Raw genomic sequence first — 23,994 nt, forward strand, 5'->3', positions numbered from 1 at the left:
TTCCTCGATTCCTCACTGGATTTATTTGTGACTCTCTTGTATTTGTGGCACAAGCTTTGACCGCCCCCCTACAAGAGGAAAGTCTGCTTGATCTACCCTTAAATGAGGTCTGCCCTCTCTCTCTTCTATTTCTAGTGAAAAGGGTTCCGATCTGTTCAATCTTTCTGGATAGGTATCATCTTGGAGTTTTGGGATCATCCCTGTAAGTCCTTTTTGCACCTACTCCAGTGTCTCTGTACACTTTCTAAATTGTTTGTGGCACTCCAAATGTGGTCTAGCCAGGTTTCTATCAAAGTTGAAGATGACATCTTTCCTTTTCAATGCCATCGCTCTAGAATTGCAGTCCTTATCTTTATGGCCTCGTTAACCTGCATCAATATTTTTCATGATTTGTGAACTGTCCCTAGTTCCCGCTGCTCATGATCTCGTCTAGCATCAGGGAGCAGGCGGCACAGTGGTTAGCACTGCTGCCTCACACGTCAGGGACCCGGGTTCAATTCTGGCCTACGGTCACTGTCTGTTTGCACATTTTCCCCGTGTCTGCGTGGTTTTCCTTCGGATGCTCCAGTTTCATCCCATAGTCTAAAGATGTTTAGCTTAGGTGGAATTGGCCATGCTAAATTACCTCTTAGGGCCCGATTTTATCATTGTGTCGGGCCTGTTTTCGGTCACAAAAACGTGGTAAAGTCAGGCATCAGGCTGTTAACGCAATCCGCGCCCGCGCAGATGGCCACTTTACCGAGGCCCAGGAATGGCTGAGGTCCAATTTGCACCCGAAACAGACACAACAGCGATTCCCATACACACCATTGGCTGGTGGTAAGAGTGGGAGAGACTCCTGCTTGGCCATGTTATGGAAAGAATGTTGGAGCCCTGACCATCACTGTCGATAGCTTCAGACTACAACGTGCACGCTGCAGAAACTCACCAAGGCTCCTAAAACACCATCTTCCAAACCCACAACCACTACATCTAGAAGGACAAGGGCAGCAGACACATAGGAACACCACCACCTGTAAATTCCCCTCCAAGTTACTCACCATCCTAACTTGGAAATATATCGCTGCCCCTTCACTGTCGCTGGCTCAAAATCCTGGAACTTCCTCTCTAACAGCACTGTGGGTGTACCTACATCTCAGGCGCTGCAGCGGCTCACTACCATCTTCTGAAGGGTGATCAGTGATGGGTAATAAATGCTGGCCTGGCCAGCGATGCCCACATCCCATGAATGAATAAAAATATAAAGGCGCATGTTGCCATAGCAACTCAGATTGCAATTCCACCACAGATTAACAGGATTTTTTTGCATCTAAATCTGCAGCTGTTCTATAGGTTAATTGCTAATTCTATGTATTGTCACAGTCCTCCTTTTAATTGACTACATCCACCTCCCAGCCCCCAATTTGGTACCATTCACAAATTCCATTTCCAATTCCAGGATTAAATCATTTATGCAACAGTGCCAATTCTTGTGGAGACTACTTCTCACCTTTCCGCAGACTGATAATTGTCCTTTAACCTTCACTCTCTTTTTTGTTTTGCTTGTTATCTATTCTGCTACTTGCCTCTTCCTGTTTCAGTCACAACCCTGCTATTCAGTAAGGGATACGATGGCCTAGTGGTATTATCGCTCGGTTAGTAATCCAGAAACTTAGCTAGTATCTGGGGACCCGGGTTCGAATTCCACCACGGCAGACGGAGAAATTTGAATTCAGTTAAAAGTATCTGGAATTAAGAATCTATTGATGACCATGAAACCATTGTCAATTGTCAGAAAAGCCCATCTGTTTCACTAATGTCCTTTAGGGAAGGAAATCTGCCATCCTTACCTGGTCTGGCCTACACGTGACTCCAGAGCCACAGCAATGTGGTTGACTCTCAACTGCTCTCCAAGAGCAACTAGGGCTGGGCAATAAATGCTGGCCAGCCAGCGACGCCCATGTCCCCATGAATGAATTTTGAAAACCTTATCGAAGGCCTTTGGAAAGTCCAAATGTAACATGTCTAGATGCAGATGCAGGGAGGATGGTGGGTGTGTCCAGAACCAGGGGGTCACAGTCTGAGGATTCGGGGTAGGCCATTTTAGGACGAAGATGAGGAGACATTTCTTCACCCAAAGAGTGGTGAGCCTGTGGAATTTATTACCACAGGAAGTAGTTGATGCCAAAACATTGAATGTATTCAAGAAGCGGCTGGATATAGCACTTGGGGTGAATGGGATTAAATGTTATGGTCAGAAAGCAGGATTAGGCTATTGGGTTGGACTATCGTGATGAATGGCGGAGCAGGCTCAAAGGGCGGAATGGTCTCCTCCTACTCCTATCATCTATGTTTCTATGTCTATGTTTCTATGTCTACTGTTACCTTTTCAGAAAATTCATTTCAAATTTGACAATCCATTCTCACTACTCATTATATATTCCTTATCTAGATACTTTTCTATTAAAATTGTAAGTAAAGATTCCATTATTCTTCCTACCAAAGGTCTTTAGCTGACTGTCTATACCTTTATTGTTCTAGTTCCCTTTTTAAAATAGAGCTATCGTATCAGCTGTCCTCCCATTCTCTGGCACTATTCCCTTTTCTAATGAATTTAGATATATACGTGATTGAGCTTTTTGCTATCTTTTCCCTGACTCATTTGAATGTAACACAGTGTTGAAGGATGAGCGAACTGCACGGAAACTGGACAAGGGAGAGGGAAGGGAGAAGGGGTCGGATAGGCAGTGAGAGGGGACGGTGAGGAAATAGGAGGGGTGGGGGGGAGAGGGCGGGGTGGGGAGGCAGGTGGGGGACTGAGGAGAAAAAGGGAGAACAGAGAAGGGAGGGAAGGGGGAGAACGGAGGATGTGGGGAGAGGACAGGGAGGGAAGGTAGTGATGTGTGGGAGGCAATAGCGTAGTGGTGTTGTTACTGGGCTACTAGTCCAGAGAGCCAGAGCATGATAAGAACATAAGAAATAGGAGCAGGAGTAGGCCATCTAGCCCTTCGAGCCTGCCCCGCCATTCAATAAGATCATGGCTGATCTGTCGTGGCTCAGTTCCACATTCCCGCCCTCTCCCCTTAACCCTTAATCCCCTCTCTTGTCAAAAACCCATCAAACCGCGTCTTAAACATATTTAGCGAGGTAGCCTCCACCACTTCAACGGGCAGAGAATTCCAGAGATTCACCACCCTTTGAGTGAAGAAGTTCCTCCTCAACTCCGTTCTAAACCGCCCCCCCCCCCCCTTTATCTTGAGGCTGTGCCCCCTAGTCCTACTGTGCTTTCTGAGCGGGAAGAGTCTCTCCACCTCTATCCTATCCATCCCATTCATCATCTTCATGATCTGGAGGTCCAGGTTCAAATCCTGCCCAGACAGATGGTGAAATGTGAATTCAATATAAGTCTGGAATAAAAGTCTACTGATGGCCATGAAACCATTGTCAATTATTGAAAAAACCCATCCAGTTCATGAACATCCTTTAGGGAAGGAAATCTGCCACCCTTACCTGGTCTGGCCTACATTTGACTCCAGAGCCACAGCAATGTGGTTGACTCTCAAGTGCCCTCTGAAGTCGAGGGCAGTTAGGGATGGGCAATAAATTCTGGTCCAGCCAGCGACACTCTCATTCCATAAATTAGTTTTAAAAATGAGAGTGGAGAGGAGGGTGAGGCAGAAGAGAAAGGGGAAAGGTCATTAGGGGCAAGATAGAAGATAGGAAGGCAGTGAGGTGACATGAGAATCCTCCTCGGCCCAGAGAGGCCAAGTCTTTAGTTTTGAAGGGAGGAGAATGAGAGGGTGCCTTACAGACAAGTGTAAGGCAAGAAGTAGATAACTCTGAATGAGTAACCCTGTGCACTATTTGAAGTTAGACCAAGGTTCTAAGTCAAGGAGACATGGACTTGAACGGGTAAAAAGCAGTGAAAGCAGAAGGCCTAAATCATTCAAGAAAACTTTAGATGCTGCATGGAGCAGACAGGCCTGTATAGAAGGAAGCTAGATGGGTTCAATGGCCTTCATCTTTGGTCTTTATTGCTACATAAACCAATCATTGAGAGTTAACCTGTTTCACATGGGTTATTCCTAGCTCCCTTACACACTTCCTACACCAATAAGTTACAAACCCTCTGAGGCAGACACAGTGGCTGGAATTTTACCGGTCCACCCACAACGGGAATTGGAGCGGTGAGGAGCAGAGCATGGTGTGTCCGCTAACCTCCGGCGGGATTTTTACGGGACAAACAAGGCGGTAAAATCCCGCCCAGCGTCCAGTGTGACATGGAATCAGACAGAGCCGGGAAGCTGTGACACTCCATCACTTTGGGGAATTGCTATTTCAGGGCATGGAGCTTTGTCAATGTAAATAGATCACACAAAATCCAGAGGAGGAGCTGGATAAATCACCTTGCAATGGAATGTGCTGTCACTGAAGTTGCCAGGGTAACTCCTCTGGAACTCTTGTGCTAAGCTTTGTCAACGGATGCAGTTAGCAATTTACGTTTGATTTATTGTTGTCACATGTATTAGCATACAGTGAAAAGTATTGTTTCTTGAGTGCTGTACAGACAAAGCATACCATTCATAGAGAAGGAAAGGAGAGGGTGCAGAATGTAGTGTTACAGTCATAGCTAGGAATTAGAGAAAGATCAACTTAATGCGAGGTAGGTCCATTCAAAAGTCTGACAGCAGCAGTGAAGAAGCTGTTCTTGAGTTGGCTGGTACGTGGACTCAGACTTTTGCATTTTTCACCTGACGGAAGAAGGTGGAAGAGAGAATGTCCGGGGTGAGTGGGGTCCTGAGTTATAGAATCATAGAAACTGACTGTGCAGAAGGAGGCCATTCAGTCCATCGAGTCTGCATGACCACAATCCCACCCCATGCCCTATCCCCACAACCCTAGCTAGTTACCCTAGGTAGACCCTCTGACATTAAGGGGCAATTTAGCCTCTCCAATCCACTTAATCTGCACATCTTTGGAATGCGGGAGGAAACCAGAGCACCCGGAGGAAAACCACGCAGACACGGGGAAAATATGCAGACTCCACACAGACAGTGACCTGATCCGGGAATCGAACCTAGGTCCCTGGGGCTGTGAGGCAGCAGTGCTAACCACTGTCCACCGTGTTGCCCCATGTGCCACCGTGCCCTTTTTGCGTGCTGGCAGATTTTCCCGAGGCAGCAGGAAGTGTAGACGGAGTCAATGGATGGGAGGCTGGTTTGCGTGATGGACTGAGCTTCGCTCATGACCCTTTGTAGCTTTGTGCTTTGGGGAAAGCTCTATATAGTCCAGCATTAGGAGGCCACGGTGACCTACTCTGGACCTCAGAGCGAGCCTGAGATTCCTGTGTTCATGTACATCCAGCCAGTCGCTGGTGAACCTGAGCTGGGCACAAATCGCCCCCTGATTTGTCATCACTCCCTTTCAGGCAGTATTAGACAGCACTGAATACATTCTGTTGATCTTTCATCATGTATAATGCAAAATCCGAGCTCTTAAGCTGCAAGTCAACAATTAATGTCAAGCCACAAGTAACAGAGAGAAGTAGATGTTTAAAAATATAACAAGGTCTCCCTTTACTAGAACTCTCATTTATTAGTGGCTGTCCTGTAATCTTAGATGACAATGTGTATAGTAACTGGTGTTGGTTCCACTCTCACTTCTGAGTCAGAAGTAGTGTCGCCAGTCCTGCAGGATTGGCCTGAAGTCTCTGGGTAATGAAGATTAATCTCCAGGATGTTGCTGTGCGCCACCCTGGAGAAAAATCATCAGGACATTAAAAAGGATTGGGCTTTGTTAATGTCATTTTCTTTGGACATTTCTCTTTGACAGACAGAAAAATATCGAGAATGGGGGAAAAGTGCCACTTGGCTGACAGTCAGGCATTATCCAATGGGATAATGAGTCTTTTTGCTTTTCAAATGGTGTAGGAAGGCTATACCAAGGGTGGATGTGTTGACCAAGTAATGGCTGGAGGGTGGGGGCAAGTTCTGTGATACAAGTCCAGCCTGCCATCCATTGATTCTGTCTACACTTCCCGCTGCCTCGGAAAAGCAGCCAGCATAATTAAGGACCCCACACATTCCGGACATTCTCTCTTCCACTGTCTTTGTTTGGGAAAAATGTACAAAAGTCTGAGGACACATACCAACCAACGCAAGAACAGCTTCTTCCCTGCTGCTGTCAGACTTTTGAATGCATTAAGTTGATCTTTCTCCACAGTCTAGCTATAACTCTAACACTACATTCTGCATCCTCTCTTTCCTTCCCTGTGAACGGTATGCTTTGTCTGTTTAGTGTGCAAGGAACAATACTTTTCACTGTATGCTAATACATGTGACAATAATAAATCAAATCAAATCAATTGAAATCTCCAGGAATACATTTAATCACATTTGGCAACCCTAGTCAGCAAGCTGTGAATTCAAGTCCACTCCAGAGACCTGAACACATCGCCTAGATGTCACCCAGTGCTGTCCTGAAGGAGTTCTGCACTGTCACAAGTGATATCTTTTGGATGAGGTATTAAACTAAGACCTCGTTTTCCCTCCCAAGTGGGTGTAAAAGATCTCCATGGTAGTATTTCAAGAAGGGGAGTTCTTCAAATGCCTTGACCAATATTAACCCCGAATCAAAATCAACTTAGTGCAAGGTAGGTCCATTCAAAAGTCTGATGGTAGCAGGGAAGAAGCTGTTCTTGAGCCAGTTAATATGTGTCCTCAGACTTTTGTATCTTTTTCCCAACAGAAGAAGGTGGAAGAGAGAATGTCCGGGGTGTGTGGGGTCCTTAATTATGCTGGCTGCTTTGCGAGGCAGCGGGAAGTGTAGACAGAGTCAATGGATGGGAGGCCGGTTTGCGTGATGGATTGGGCTACATTCATGACCTTTTATAGATCTTGGGCAGAGTAGGAGCCACACCAAGCTGTGATACAACCAGAAAGAATGCTTTCTATGGTGCATCTGTAAAAGTTGGTGAGAGTTGCAGCTGACATGCCAAATTTCTTTAATCTTCTGAGAAATTAGAGACATGGGTGGGCTTTTGTAGCTATCGTGTCAGCAATGGGGCACCAGGACATTTTGTTGGTGATCTGGACACCTAAAAACTTGACTTGGTGCTTGTAATGACTTCAATCAGGCCATTGAGGTTGGCCTATTGGAATAAGGACTCCCTGATTGAGGAGTCCATTGAAGAGCCAATGAGGAAGTCTGGAGTGTCAGTTCCTCTGGCACTCCTGAAGGTACCCTGCTGACTGTGAGCACTCTGTGTACTGTTGTTGGAATTGTAAATGAAGGGATTTTGGGGAAGGGAGCTCTGCCTACGAAGACTTATTATAGGGCTGTGAGTCCACCATCTTTCAAAAATGGAAAGGTGCCAACAGAGACGCCATGCTAGTCAACAACTAATCATTGTACCACGTGACCACTGTCATCGTATCATGTGATCACTGTCATTGTATCACGTGACCACTGTACCACTTGACTCCCAGCATGCTCAAAGTTAAATTTGAAACAACAGAAACAATAGGGAAGGATTGCAATTTTGCAAATCCCTCACAACATCCCAAAACACTTTACAACCACTGTGTTAGCTTCAACAGTTGTCATGAAGCCAATTTATGCAGTGCAACCTCCCACAAACAACACTGAGATAAACGGCAAGGTAATCCATGACTTTGAGGTAGCAGAATCTGTTAACCACTTCCAGCGGGATGTTATTTACTGGGATCAGGGGCAGAGACACAGCATCTTGCCCCATGACCACAATTTCCTTGACGTTTCTCTGGGAAGAACAAATTAGAGTCACGAAAGCAACAGTCCATGTGTTTCCATGTGGGTGACACATGCAGCATCATCAGTGTAGAGGAACCTCCTCATTGGGTCTTTCTGTATAGAATAGTATCACTGCAGGGCAGGAGGCCATTCGGCCCATCTAGATTGCATTGACAGCATCCCACTCTAACCCTGTAACCCACGTATTTACCCTGCTAATCTCCCTAGTACTAAGGGAAAATTTAACATGGCCAATCAATCTAACCTGCACGTCTTTGGAGTGTGGAAGGAAACTGGAGTACTCGGAGGAAACCCACCCAGACATGGGGAGAAAGTGAAAACTCCACACTGACAGTGATCTGAGGCCGGAATAGAACCCGGGTCCCCGAGCTGTGAGGCAGCAGTGCCAACCACTGTGCCGCGCTACCATGTCTTCACTTGCAGTCTTGATGGATTGTAGAACTCATCGTCGGTGAGGAAGAAGGCTCCTTCCCTATGTGTGGGAAAGAAATAGTCAGGCGCACAGGGAAGAGGATGCCAGGTGACAGCAAGGACTCAGCCCTGTTTCACTCCATTCTTCACTCAGAAACTGTCAGGAGTGGAGTAGCTAAACCACACAGTGCAGCGAATGTCATCATGGGAGAACAAGCTGCCAGAGGTAATGGCAGAGACTGGTACAATTTTGTCTTTTAAAAAGCGCTTTGGATAGTTACATAGGTAAGACGGGTATATGGGCCAAACGTGAGCAATTAAGACTAGCTAAATGGTAAAAACTGGGCGGCATGGACAGGTTGAAGGGCCTGTTTCCATGCTGTAAACCTCGATGACTCTATGGCTGGAATTTTACAGCCACGTCCGCCCCGATTCCCAGGGCGGGCGAGGTTTGGAGAACGGCATTCTCGGGCTGGATAGTATGAACTTCAGGTGGATGTGCCTGTAAACTTCCACCCTCTGAAACTGGATAACTCTCTCAAAGGCCAGACAGGTCGAGTAGCCTCTTCCTATGCTGTCTGAATTTCTTATGCAGCTGGGGACAAGAAGCTCAGCTGAAAGGTTCTGCTGCTCGAGGGAAGATTTACAGTGTTTTCATTGCTGTGTTATCATTGGAATTCAGACAGTCTGCAATCAATACCGCAACTTTACAACAGCATCAGGAAGATGAGACGCAGGATATGTCTGAGATTTTAATAATGATGAACAGTGTGTGACCTGCAGAACAGCAACATTGTTTAACAGCCCTGTCTGTGTCCCTTCTGTACATTACTGTGGGCCATTTACTGCAATGATAGTGAACCATCTAACTTTGGTTACACGTGGAGACGGTGGGATTGTTCTCTGTATGGCAGGAAAAGTTACGGTGAGATTTAATAGAAGCTTTCAAAATTATGAGGCAATTTAATAGAGTAAACGAGGAGAAGGTATTTCCAATGGTTGAAGGGTCGATAATCAGCAAACACAGATCTAAAGCAATGAAAACAGAAGCATCGAGAACAGGAGGAGTTGGCCACTCAGGCTTTGACCCTGTTCCGTCATTCACTATAATCATGGCTCATCCTCTATCTCAACATCATACTCCCACTCTCTCCATTCCCCTTGACACCTTTAGACTCTAGAAATCTATCTATTTCCTTCTTAAACATATTCAGTGATTTAACTTCACAGCCTTCTGTGGCAGAGAATTCCACAGGTTCATCACATTCTGTGTGAAGAAATCTCTCAGTCCCAAGTGGGACTGGGGTGGCACAGTGGTCAGCACTTCTGCCTCACAGCGCCAGGGACCTGGATTCAATTCCAGCCTCGGGTCACTGTCTGTGCAGAATTTGCACATTCTCCCTGTAACTGTGTGGGTTTCCTCCAGGTGCTCCGGTTTCCTCCCACAGTCCAAATGACATGCTGGTTAGGTGCACTGGCCATGCTAAATTCTCCTTTAGTGTACCCAGACAGGCGCTGGAGTATGGTGACTCGGGAAGTTTCACAGTAACTTCATTGCAGTGTTAATGTAAGCCTACTTGTGACAATAAACAACATTTTTTGTTTAAGTTTGCCATTCAGATTACCAACGATTCCTGGCTCGGGTCACTGTCTTTGTGGAGTTTGCACGTTCTCCTCATGTCTGCGTGGGTTTCCTCCGGGTGCTCCAGTTTCCTCCCACAGTCCAAAGATGTGCAGGTTAGTTTGATTGGCCATGCTAAGAAATTGCCCCTTAGTGTCCAAGGATGAGTGGGTTAGAGGGATTAGTGGGTATAGTATGTAGGGATATGGGAAAAGGGCCTGGGTGGGATTGTGTTCGGTGCAGACTTGATGGGCCGAAGGGCCTCTCTCTGTACTATAGGATTCTATGAGATAACTGCGTTACTGGAGATTTAACCAAACGAATTGCCCCCAATGGTTGGCCAACACATCCATCCTTGTGACATACGGCCTTCCTATGCCAATTGGAAAGCAGACACATTACCCAACTGGATGTTGCCTGATTGACTATCAGCTGAACAACCCACCATTATCAGTGCCTTTCTATCTGGTAAAAAGAAATGTTTAAAAATGAAAAAAAGAAACAATCTTTTTTAATGTCCCGATGATATTTCTCCAGGGTTGCACACAGCAATGTCGTAGAATCCCTACAGTGCAAAAGGAGGCCACTCAGCCCATCAAGTCAGTATCAATCACAATCCCTGCCAGATCCTATTCCTTCAATCCCACGCATTTACCCTGCTAATTCCCTGACACTAAGGGGCAATCTAGCATGGCAATCAAGCTAACCTGCATGGCTTTGGAGTGTGGGAGGAAACTGGAGCACCTGGAGGAAACCCATGCAGACACAGGGGGAACATGCAAACACAGCCAGTGACCGGAGGCTGAAATTGAGCCCAGGGCCCTGGTGCTGTGAAGCAGTAGTGCTAATTACTGTGCCACCGTGCCGCCTTAGAAATACTGGGCTTGTCCGGGATTTGAACCCTCTCACATTTTAATGCCGTTGCCCGAAGCGAGAATCATACCCCTAGACCAAAGAGCCAACAATGTTGAAAATTGATCTTTGATTTCCAGAGGCTCCAGGCCAACTCTGGATGGTTGGTACATAAGGAAGACACTTCCATCAAATTCACACCCTTCTTTTGAAAGGCTCACAAAATCTCTCTCATTGACCACAATTTAGGCATGTAAGTTTGTTTCTGGCTGTCTCTTACAAACCAATCTCTGGCAGGAGAGACTTTAGAAAGGTTTGGAAATGTAAGTCGTGTTTGAAAATCACTTTCTGTCGCAGAAACTGGGCACTGCTGCACTTCAACATGACAAGGCCAGCCCCTGCTCCAGAATAGCTTGCCTGCTGAGTTTAATGTTGGTAACTGTGGCTGTACTTACGCATCCACTTCCTGGAAAAGCCGGAGTTTGTCTGGGAAGATCTCGGATAACAGGACAATGATGTACGGCACTTGGAGAGCCTGGAGCTGGGATTCCAGATGCTGACAAATAGGAATGGAGAAACAGTCAACAAAGGGGCAGCAGTTAATACAACGCTCACACAGTGTCTTTAACAACAACCTGCACTTATATAGAATCCCTACAGGGCAGAAGCAAGCCACTCGGCCCATCAAATCTGCACTGACTCTCCAACAGGGCACCTTATCCCAGGCCCCATCTCTATAACCCCATGTATTTACCTCGCTAATCCCCCTAACCACAGATCTTGGGACACTAAATGGCCAATGCACCTAACCAGCGCATCTTTCAGACTGTGGAAGGCAACTGGAGTACCCGTAAGAAACCCACACAGACATGGGGAAAATGTGCAGACTCCGCACAGACAGTGACCCAAGCCGGGAATTGAACCCGGGTTCCTGGCGCTGTGAGGCAGCAGAGCTAACCACTGGGCCACCGTGACATACAATGTCAGAAAATACCCAAAAGGGCTGGACAGGAGTGCAGTCAAAGCCAAACCAAAGGGAAGATGTTAGGAGATGTGCAGGTAATCCTGACAAGGTCACAGTCACACGGCTGAAATCCACATGCGGTCTTTCCGGGGATAAGCTGGGGACTGACTGAAGTGATGAAATCAGGAATGGGGCCTCTCTTCGAGACTGAGTGTAATCACTATCTGTGAACCAGCGGCACTGTTCAGGGATCAAATCCATGGGGGTTAGCTACACTGTACAGGTCAAAGTCACACTGTTATATTGATAGCAGGGCAGTATAATTGTTCTGGCAAGAAAATACTAGAAATAGAGCAGGAGTAGGCCATTCAGCCCATCAAACCTGCTTCACTATTCAGTACGATCGTTTCTGATCTTGGGCTTCAACTCCACTTTCCCACCCACTCCCCATTTTCCTTAATTCCCTGAGAGGCCAAATATCTGTCTGAGATTGAGGAGACTGGCCATATTGCCTAGTGTTTAGGTGGTTTCATTCCATAGAACCATAGAATCCCTACAGTGCAGAAGGAGGGTATTTGGCATATTGAGTCTGTACCGACTGCCCACCAGGCTCACCCTCCCTGCCACTCTGTAACCCCATGCATTACTGATGAGTGTTTCCTGGATTGTGTGTCTGTCATCCCCCACAGACAGTCAGGATTGGACGAGGGTGGCTATTGGGAAGAATAGGAAGAGACGTGGTTGATGGTTACCTGGGAAGTGTTGCCAACGAGGCAAACAACAGATGTACCGAGATGGCAGGAAAAGTCAGTATGGAAAGAGAAGGAACATAACAAAGAAACAATGTGGCACGGTGGCACAGTGGTTAGCACTGCTGCCTCACAGCGCCAGGGACACAGGTTCAATTCTGGCCTCGGGTCACTGTCTGTGTGGAACTTGCACATTCTCCCCATGTCTGCATGGGTTTCCTCCGGTTGCTCCGGTTTCCTCCCACAGTCCAAAGGTGTGCTGGTTAGGTTGATTGGTTATGCTAAATTGACCCTTAGTGTCAGAGGGCTTAGCAGGGTAAATATGTGGAGTTATGGGAATAGGGTTTGGGTGGGATTGTCGTTGGTTCAGACTTGTTGGGCCTATTGGTCTCCTTCTGCACTGCAGAGATTCTATGATAAGCTGTTTGGTCAAATGAGGCAAAATAGATTAAGGACCAAATGGGAACAAGAGTCAGGAAGCTAACTCTCTTCTATTGGAACTGACAGTTAATCGTCATTCACTTATTTGCACCAAGCAATTTCAATTAAGCATCGTCAACAGTACCGTATGTAGGTCAGTGAACGAGACCTAGCAGTCTATTTTTATTATTAATTTTATTTTACTTTTAATTAGGGAGGGGGCATAAAGAGACATCTTCATAAAGGAGAGATGAGATTTCTCTGACATGATATGAGGCCAGCTGGGCTATTTTACACATCATTTATATTTTTTTAAGAAATCCAGTTCCAATTTCCATTTCTCAACTTCTTAGAAATTACACAGCAGAAACAGGCTCTTCAGCCCAAGATGTGCATGCTAGCCCAACAGGTTCAGAGGGCATTTATACTCTTGTGCTCAGCTCCCTCCACCTCATTTAATCTCACTCCATCAGAATATCCTTCCATTTCTTCCTCCTTGAGTTGATAGTTTCCTAGGAAACGCATGTTCAGATGCTCACCATTACTCAGTGAAAGGAGCTGCAGGAAGCCAGTGAGGCGATTTTGCAGGTTCTGTGTAGCTGCTACAAGGACTGAGTGAAGGGTCCACAGTTACCTTCCTGAGGGCAAACCAATTTATAAGATACCCTGATTTGATTTGATTTGATTTATTATTGTCACATGTGTTGGGATACAGTGAAAAGTATTGTTTCTTCCGCGCTATACAGAGAAAGCACACTGTACACAGAGAAGGAAAGGAGCGAGTGCAGAATGTAATGTTACAGTCATAGCTAGGGTGTAGAAAAAGATCAACTCAACGCAAGGTAGATTCATTCAAAACTCTGACAGCAGCAGGGAAGAAGCTGTTCTTGAGTCGGTTGGTACTTGACCTCAGACTTTTGTATCTTTTTCTCGACGGAAGAAGGTGGAAGAGAGAATGTCCGGGGGGGGTTCCTTAATTATGCTGGCTGCTTTGCTGAGACAACAGAAAGTGTAGACAGAATCAATGGGTGGGAGGCTGGTTTGCGAGATGGATTGGGCTACATTCACAATCTTTTGTAGTTTCTTGGGGTCTTGGGCAGAGCAGGAGCCATACCAAGCTGTGATACAACCAGAAAGAATGCTTTCTATTATGCATCTGTAAAAGTTGGTGAGAGTCATAGCTGACATGCCAACTTTCCTTAGTCTTCTGAGAAAGTAGAGGCATTGGTGGGGCTTTCTTACCTATAATGTCAGCGTGGGGGGACCAGGGGGATTGTGTTTAAAGCTGTGAGAGGAAGGGACAAAGGGAGAGTTTAAAGAAAGTGAACAGGAGAGCATAACCAGTGGAGGTGGGAGACTGAAAACTCCCAATAAATGATTGGAAAGGTCTATCCGGCAAGGACCACAGATGTTTGAAGTCAGCAGTCAGGGAACACGATAAGTGCAACAGGAGCTGTGTTTGAGACCAAGTGTGGCTCACCTCCTTCCTGCCAGAGGGCTTGGAGAGATGACAAGCACCAAGTAGATTAGGGTGAGGTAATCAACAAGATTAAAACAGTTGGAAATAAATCAGAATTAAGTGGATGAAAGACAGAATGGAAATTGAGATGCAAATATGTGAGGCTGCACTGTGGGATTGCACGCTGCCCTTTCATCACCGCTGGCCTGTATTCAAAGACAGCCCTGATCAAGGACTTCCTCGCGCTATAGAGGCGTGACACAGCGATTCCGGAGGTGGGGCTGACTCCAGTTTCCAGAGGGCGAAGGGGACTCACAGCAGAGATTAGCCTGCAATCCAGCACGTTCCCTCATGGAGAGAGAGAGGAGTCATGAGGATGAGCAACCCTGGAAACAGAAAGGTTGCACTGACCTATACGCTGTGTCTAACTGGGAGGAAGCTGGCCCAGGACAATGAGATGGATGCCAGTGATATCCTAAGTGACACCTCCTGATACCAGCCACACCCCTGGCCAAGCTGTTCCAGCGCAGTTACAACACCAGCACCTTCCCCACAATGTGGAAAACTGCCCACAGAAAGAACAAGTCCAACTCAGCCAATCACTGCCCCATTACAATCACAGTCTACACACAAACATCAACAGCACTATCTAGTGGCACTTACTCAGCAATAATGCTCAGTTTGGGCTGTGCCAGGGTCACTCAGCAACTGACCTCATTACAGCCTTGGATTAAACATAGATGAAGGAGCTGAGCTCCAGAGGTAAAGTGACAGTGACTGTCCTTGACATTGAGGCAGCATTTGAGACAGTGGCATCAAGGAGCCCGAGCAGATCTGGACTCAGTGGAAATTGGGGGAAAAACTCTCCACTGGTTGGAGTCATTCCTGGCACAAGGAAGATGGTTGTGGTTGTTGGAGGTTGACCATCACAGTCCCAGGGTATCTCTACAGGAATTCCTCAGAATGGTGTCCTAAGCCCAGCCATCTTCAGCTGCTTCATCAATGACCTTCCCTCCGTCACAAGGTCAGAAGTGGGGATGTTTGCTGATGTTCAGTAACATTCATGACTCCTCAGATACTGAAGCCGTCCGTGTCCAAATGCAGCAAGATCAGGACAATATCCAGACTTGAACTGACAAATGGCAAGTAACATTCACGCCACACAAAATGCCAAGCAATGACCATCTCCAACAAGAAAGGATCTAATCATTGGCCCCTTGACATTCAATGGCCTGACCATCATTGAATACCCTATTATCAACAACCTGGGGAGTTAAATAATAGTCCATTCTGCTGTTATTCCTACCAAAATGGATGATACAATGACTGAGATTCCTTCCAAGCACGTCAGACTCGCAGTCTTTCGCGATAACACAGGTTGAGCTAGTAGAGACTTGGGAACAAAGAGCAGACAGCACAATGTGAGTTTAACTATCTTCAATAATCCCCGCCCTCCACTAATAAACAGCAATGTTAACTCTCACTGTCAGCTGAGCAGTGGCGGATGGTGAATCAGTCACTGGTTTTATACCTGGTCAGATTTGGGAAGGGCAATTGAGGCTGGGTGTAAACAGGGCCAGCTAATTCCCGATCACTAATGGCTTGTGAGGGATAAACATTACGCTGACCCCTCCAGCAGTGTGTTTCTGAAGCAGCGCACAGAGAAACAAGAAGAGAGCAGTGAAGGACAAGGCTGAATGTCAAATCCATTAATCTCCCAGTTCATCCTCAGTAAGGTGACACAGTGCACACTAAGCCCCTTCCTGTTGTTCAGTCGCATTGCACAGCAACGGGAATCCTGCACTCCCTCCATCTCCCCTCACCCTCTTCACTCAGCTAGGGCAGTGTTTGGGGGGGGCGGGGGGGGGGGGGGGGGGGGGGCGTGAGGGAGGGGAGTGAGGAAGGAGAGAAGACAATGAGAGATGGGCAACAAATGCTGGCATAGCCGGCAATGCCCCCCCGCCTCCTGAACCAGAATAAAAAAGACTCAGCTAGTCCCACTTCCTTCCCATCGCCTTGAAAATATTTTCTCTTTAGGTGGGCGGCACGATGGCACAATGTTCAGCACTGCTGCTTCACAGCGCCAGGGACGCAGGTTCGATTCCCAGCTTGGGTCACCGTCTGTGTGGAATTTGCATATTCTCCCCGTGTCTGCATGGGTTTCCTCTGGGTTTGCCAGTTTCCTCTCATATTCTGAAAGATATATGGTTAGGTGCATTGACCCGAACTGGCGTTGGAGTGCGGTGACTAGGGGGATTTCACAGTAACTTCATTGCAGTGTTAATGTAAGCCTTACTTACGACTAATAAATAAACTTTAATTTTAACAAAGCAATTCCTTTTTGGGGATAGGGCAGGAAGCAGCTCTGATTATGATGTCAGACAGTCGGTGCAGGCTCGATGGGCCAAATGGCCTCCTTTAGCACTGTAGGGATTTTATTCTATTAGATGAAATCTGGAACTCTCTACCAGAAAAAGGTTGCAGGTACTGGTGGAGGCAGGGGTGGGGTCAGGGTGGGGATTTGAAATTGAGAGCTGTCAAGCTCTAAGATACATAGCTTTTTTGGTGGGTAGAAGGATAAAGGATACAGAGCAAGGGTAGGAAAATGGAGTTGATGTGCATACCAGCCCTGAACTAATGGAATAGGAAAGAAACTTGAGGGCTGAATTCCTCACGTAGGACAAGGTGCATTATATTCACTGGAGTTTAGAAGAGAGAGGACCTCATAGAAACTTATAAAATTCTAACAGGGTTAGACAGGGTAGATTCAGAAAGGATGTTCCTGATGGTGGGAGAGTCCAGAACTAGGGATCATAGTTTGAGGATAAGAACTCTTTTAGAACTGAGTGAAGGAGAGATTTCTTCACCCAGAGGGTAGTGAATGTGTGGAATTCACTACCACAGAAAGTAGTTGAGGCCAAAACGTTGTGTGATTTCAAGAAGAAATCAGATATAGCTCTTGAAAGTAAAGGGATCGAGGGATCTGGGTGTACAGGTATACAGGCACTGAAAGTGGCAATGCAGGTGGAGAAGGTAGTCAAGAAGGCATACTGCATGCTTGCCTGAGGGCTGAAAGGCCTGTTCCTGTGCTGTAATGTTCTTTCTTGAGGGGAAGCGGGATCAGGATATTGAATCTGATGATCAGCCATGATCAAAATGAATGGCGGAGCAGAGCAGGCTCAGAGGGCCGAATGACCTACTCCTGTTTCTAGTTTCTGTTACAGGATCAATGCTTAGTCCGAACAGAGGCCCAGCCAGTGGCAGGGGGCAGGGAGGATGAGTTTGATGGGTACAAGGCTCCGTCCCCTTCCCCAGCTAAGAAAGCCAGGTGTTGATGTTTCAGACTCCTGACTTCATACAGATGTTTGAAACGTTAACCTGTGTTGATATTTCACATCTGATGGAATGACACAGGCCGAACGGTTTCTGTGGCAGGCGCAGAATTAAAAAGGAACAGCACAATTCAGCAGAATTGTAAACTCCTGGAAGCTAATCCCAGGAGGCGATGCTGTTTAAACTCTAATGACTAACGCTGCAAATGAAACGCGTCACGAATATACAAGCAACAAATAAGTCGCGTTTTCACCTTTTCATTTTAAGCAACATCTTTCCAGGGGATTTTTCCAGCGCTTGGCTGTTAATTGATTTCTGGCAAGTGTAAAGCAGAGAAAATACAGCAGACGCTCGGAGCGACTGAGATCCTGAAGGTGACGGATGATCCAACTACCTCCTGTGCAATGTGCTTCGCCGCTTCCCAGCTGGAACTCTGGTTGTGGTCCCGGCCACTCAGACTCACAACATACAGCCTCGTGTTCTCCCACTCCTTGTGTTTATCCTGTTTTAGTGGCTCACCCACTCCCCACCGCCCTCCAAATGTCTGAGGGAGACAAGGTGAAGAACGACACAGAAAGAGAGGAATAGAGAGAGAGGGACGAAGTAAGGGGTGGCACGGTGACACAGTGATTAGCACTGCTGCCTCACACTGCCAGGGATGCGGGTTCGATTCCCGGCTTGGGTCACTGTCTGCGTGGCGTCTGCACATTCTCCCGGTGTCTGCGTGGGTTCCCTCCGGGTGCTCCAGTTTCCTCCCACACTCCAAAAGACATACTGGTTAGGTGGATTGGCCGTGCTAAATTCTCCCTCAGTGTACCCGAACAGGCGCTGAATGTGGTAACTGGGGGATTTTCATAGTAACTTCATTGCAGTGTTAATGTAGGCCTACATGTGATTAATAAATAAACTTTAAAAACTTTATCTTTTAAGGATGGAAAGAGAGAAAAGAGATAATGGAGGAGAAGGGCATAGGTAGGAAGAGGAGACAGAAAGAGAAAAGAGTAGGGCCATGAGATTCATAGAATTCCTACAGTGCAGAAGAGGTCATTCGGCCCATTGAGTTGGCACTAACGCTCTGACAGAATATCTCATCCAGTCCACTCCCTTGCCCTACCTCTGCAACCTCACACATTTCCCATGGCCAAACCATCTAACCTACACATCTTTTGGACACTAAGGGGCAGTTTCCCTTGGCCAATTCATCAAACTACACATCTTTTGGACACTAAGGGGCAATTTCCCTTGGCCAATTCATCAAACTACACATCTTTTGGATACTAAGGGACAATTTAACATGGCCAGTCCACCTAACCTGCACCTCATTACGGCACACAAGGAGGCCATTCTGTGCTGGCTCTCTATTAAGAAATTCAGGTAGTGAAAGGAAAAAAGGGCTGAAGGAGAGAAACAGTTGGCAGGGGAAAAAGTGGAGGCAGAGTTAAAGGAGGGGAAGGAATGTGGGATCTCAGTAAGTAAGAAAATGTAGGGAAGAGATGGTGGAGAAGAAGGCGAGAGAGCAGAGAAAAGAAAGTGAGAGAGATTGAGGGGGGAAGAGGACTGGGCAACTATAGAGGGGGAGAAGAGGGAGAGAGCAGGGATGAGGAAGAAAATGGGGCAACGAGAAAGGGGGAGAAGGGGGAGAGAATAGGGATGAGGGAGAGAAGGAGCAGAGGGGAGCATGGAGAAACAGACTGGGATGAGGGAAAGGAAGTAGGGACAAGAGCAGAAAAAAGCCAGGAACAAGTGGGTGAAGGAATTAGTAATAAAGAATAAAAGACAGAGAAAGGAGAGAAAAAGAAAGAGAAAGGAGAGAAAAAGAAAGAGAGGGAGTAACAAGGCAAGAAGGAGGCTTGGAACAGGAATCAGAGAGTGAGAAAACAGAGAACAAGAGCCTGAAAGGTCGTTATGCAATCCCTCAAGTGGTTCATTTTAAATTCAAAGTATGCAAAGCAAAAGAGACCCAGCTGAAAATAATATTAAAACATATTCTGTACTAAGGCATGAAATTAAACGCTTCGAGGGAACTAAATACCTTTAGCTCCGAAAGAAAAGCTAATTTCTGAAGCCAAATAAGGCATCTGCTCAAATCAAAACTGAAAATAAATCTTCAACCTAAATGACTAATCTAAATTCTTAATCAAATTATGCTAATAGATTAACAATTCTGAACATACATCCACAAACAGTCAGTGTAATGTTCCTCCATTATAAATTCCAATGTCCACACAGGAAATGGAGATTGCCAATAAGAACCTGTCATTACACACTGCCACCTGTGGCGGCGCTGCTGGGAGGTTGTTAATTACACCGTGACGTTTACATTGTTAGTTTCAATACAATGGTAAGAGGTTGCTAATTAATCTGTGACATTTATACTGTTTCAATATAAGTACAAAAATAACAATTTATATTTGAAAAACAGGAATGAGTACAGTATGCGTGACTTTACAAACTTTGTGTTGTTTTATAAAACTAAAGGCACTATATAAATGTTACAAGTTGATGCTGGTGTTGTTTATTTGGCCACATCCTCAGTGTGTTCCCCAGGATGTTGCCTAGAGGTTATTAGATATGAGGAGAGGTTGGATAAACTTGGTTGGTTCTCATTGGAACGACGGGGGTTGAGGGACGACCTGATAGAGGTTTACAAGATTCTGAGTGGCATGGACAGAGTGGATAGTCAGATGCTCTTTCCTAGGGTCAAGAAGTCAAGTACTAGGGCACATAGGTTTAAGGTGCATGGGGAAAAGTTTAGAGGAGATGTGCAAGATAAGTTTTTTTACACAGAGGTTGGTGAATGTCTTGAACGTGTTGTCATGATGTAAAGATGCTGGCGTTGGACTGGGGTAAACACAGAAAGAAGTCTCACAACACCAGGTTTAAGTCCAACCAATTTATTTGATAGTAATCTCACAAGCTTTCAGAAACAATGTTCCTTCATCAGGTGCGTGGAAGGTTCTGATCAGAGAAGGGCCTTCTCAAATCAGAACCTTCCACCCACCTGACGAAGGAACATTGTTTCTGAAAGCTTGTGAGATTACTATCAAATAAATTGGTTGGACTTAAACCTGGTGTTGTGAGACTTCTTTCCGTGTTGAACGTGTTGCCCAGGGAGATGGAGGGAGCAGGTACAATAACAGCATTTAAGGGACATCTAGACGAATACATGAATAGGATGGAAATGAAAGGACATGAACTCTGCAAGTGCAAACGGTTTCAGTTTAGGCAGGCATCATGATCGGCGCAGGCTTGGAGGGCCGAAGGGCCTGTTCCTGTGCTGTACTGTTGTTTGTTTTTTACTCTTGTGACTCTTTCACTAGATGCTGAAGAGGGATTATGAGTTGCTCAATTTGGGACATCATCAATAGGAAAGCCCATTTTTAGGTTTAAACCCATTCTCTGTGATCTCACCCCCCCCTTTACTCAAGTTCCACATCTGCCCTCAAATCCCTTTGTTCGATGCTCAGGGAGATTAATCAATCATAAATTTTCATTCTTTTTCTCTCTATCTCCATCCCTCCCATTCTGGGATTTTGACCCAGTGGCAGTGAAAGAACGGCTGATATATTTCCAATACAGGATGGTACGTGACTTCAAAAGGGGCATGATCATCTATTTTAATCAGGTTGGTGGTTGGGAGATAAATATTGGTTAGGATTCTGGGAAAGAGTGGCCATGGGATCTTTTGCGTCAACCTGAGAGAGCAGACGGGGGCTCAGTTTAAAATCTCAGCTGTAAGGCGACACTTCCGACAGTGCGGCACCCCCTCAGTACTGCACTGGGACGGGGGTGGGGGGGTGGTGGTGAATGGCACTTGAATGCACAACATTCTGGTTCATTCTGACAGAGTACAGGAAGGAGATGGAGAAGCTGATGAAATGGTGCGATGATAATAATCTTTCCCTCAATGTCAGTAAAATGAAGGAGCTAGTCATCAACTTCAGGGAACATAGTGGAGGACATGCCCCTGTCTACATCAATGGTGATGAAGTGGAAATGATCAAGAGCTTCGAGTTTTTAGATGTTCAGATCACCAGCAATCTGTCCTGGTCCCTCCATGTGGACACTATAGTTAAGAAAGCCCACCAATGCCTACTTTCTCAGAAGGCTAATGAAATTTAGCATGTCCACTACGACACTCACCAATTTTCACAGATGCACCACAGAAAGCATTCTTTCTGGTTGTATCACAGCTTGGTATGGCTCCTGTTCTGCCCAAGACCACAAGAGATTACAAAAAGTTGTGAACGTAGCCCAATCTATCACGTAAACCAGCCTTCCATCCATTGACTGTGTCTACACTTACCGCTGCCTCGGCAAAGCAGCCAGTATAATTAAGGACCCCACGCATCCCGGACGTGCTCTCTTCCACCTTCTTCCGTCAGAAAAAGCTACAAAAATCTGACATCACGTACCAATGAACTCAAGAACAGCTTCTTCCCTGCTGCCATCAGACTTCTGAATGAACCTACTTCACAGTGAGTGATCTTTCTCTGCATCCTTGCTATGGTTGTAACACTACATTCTGCACTTTCTTGTTTCCTTCTCCCCTATGTACTCTATGAATGGTATGTTTTGACTGTATAGTGCGCAATACTTTTCACTGTACCCCAATACATGTGACAATAATAAATCAAATCAATTCAATTCGGCAATGCGAGGGTTACCCACTGAGACAGGACTGACATTGAGCAGTTCACTCAGTTGGGAAACTCTTGAAGAAACGGCAGGATGTTATAGATCCATAGAAAAAATAATCAACCTGACGGTACACTTAATCGGGACTGCCTCAAAATTCAATCTGAAGAGAAAATAGTCAAACACCCTCTAATTATGCAGTGTTATGCATGATAATCACACTGCCTGACAGCCTCATACCTGTTAAATACGTACTTTGCAAGCGAACAGAAAGTGATTAATTACAGATCCACGCCAAGGTTTTACAATAATGTAGTGGTTTACATTAACTGAAACAAGCATGATGAACTGGTTTTGTCTCACACATCCTCTTGTCTACCTATCCCCCCCTCTCCCCTCCACCTCACTTCCCCGAGAGAATTAAGTTTATCAGAAATTATAATGGAACATTCTGCTACAGGGAAACTATATTCAGGGATTTATAGCCCAGAAACCAGTCATTCAGCTCAACTGGTTGGTGTTAATGCTTCACACAAACTTGCTCTCCCCTCCCCCCTCCTCTATATCTCATTCTATCATCATATCCTTCTATTTCTTTCTCCCTCGCCTGCCTATCTGTCTTCCTCTTAAATGTATCTGTGCTAATTGCCTTCTGATAGTGAGTTCAGCATCATATTCTACCCATTCTCAAGGTAAAGAAACTGCCCTTGAATTCCCGATTGGAATTATCAGTGACTGTCTTATATTTATGGTCCCTGGTTTTGGACCCCCTCCACGCGTGGAATTGTCTTTCATACATCTACCCTATCAAACCTATTCAATATCTAAAAGACCCCTTCCTTTATTTGATTTTTTTTATTACTATTAGTGTCACAAGTGGGCTTCCATTAACACTGCAATGAGGTTACTGTGAAAATCCCCTAGTCGACACATTCCGGTGCCTGTTCAGATACGCTGAGGGAGAATTTAGCACGGCCAATGCACCTAACCAGCACTTCTTTTGGAGTGTGGGAGGAAACCGGAGCGCCCAGAGGAAACCCACACAGAGACATGGGAGAACATGCAGACTCTGCACAGACAGTGGAGTCCTTCTTGTTTGTGAGCTTTATACCTGCCACAGCAGAGATATTTTCCAATGGTGGCTGCCACGCCATTACCCAATTTTTGGGTTTAGGCTTTCCCTACAAACTGAATAGTTTCACTCAATCGTCATAAGAGCTGGGCTTCCTCTCGAACAAACACCTGATTCTGTATCCTCAGCTCCATTTAACTCACAATTTCCAAACAAAACTCCATTGTGTCTGTTAGAAATCTGATAACGTGTCATCTCAGACCCTGCTGTTTTTGTCAAAAGTCAGCTCGCCTTGTAATGTTTTATAAACTCAGTTCCCTGCCAGCTGAGAGAGATGTTGATGGACAAATCTTTGCTTTGCCTGGTCTTTGTCATCTTCTATTAAGATTAATTTAACCCTTTCGATTATTAAATTCTAACGGATGCTGAAATAAGAGTTGAAACTTTGCAGGAATTCTTCATAAGTTTGTAAGGTGTCATCAACCCCTATCTTGCTATCATGTAATCAGTGATACATCCCACTGCATGAGGAGAGTGCTGACCTGGTCTCTTTCATCTTTTTATGTGATCTTGAGGCAGCTCTGTATCTTGTGAACCTTTTTCAACAACACACACACCCCGAATATCCAGACCCAACATGTTCATGCACTCAACATACCCACTCAACACACACACCCAACACACACACACACACCCGACACACAC

General features: G+C 45.8%; 1 protein-coding gene across 1 annotated transcript in view; it reads right to left on the bottom strand.

The window, feature by feature from the left end:
- Positions 1-23,994, bottom strand: part of dph1 (diphthamide biosynthesis 1) — a 592,086-nt gene that overhangs the window by 75,243 nt on the left and 492,849 nt on the right. Inside the window, exon 9 of the mRNA XM_080210803.1 lies at positions 11,110-11,210. Coding sequence (XP_080066929.1) covers positions 11,110-11,210 — 101 coding nt within the window. The remainder of the gene's footprint in view (positions 1-11,109; positions 11,211-23,994) is intronic.

Source organism: Carcharhinus amblyrhynchos, chromosome 23, assembly GCF_965287045.1.
Source record: "Carcharhinus amblyrhynchos chromosome 23, sCarAmb.v2.hapA, whole genome shotgun sequence".
Lineage (NCBI taxonomy): Eukaryota > Metazoa > Chordata > Chondrichthyes > Carcharhiniformes > Carcharhinidae > Carcharhinus > Carcharhinus amblyrhynchos.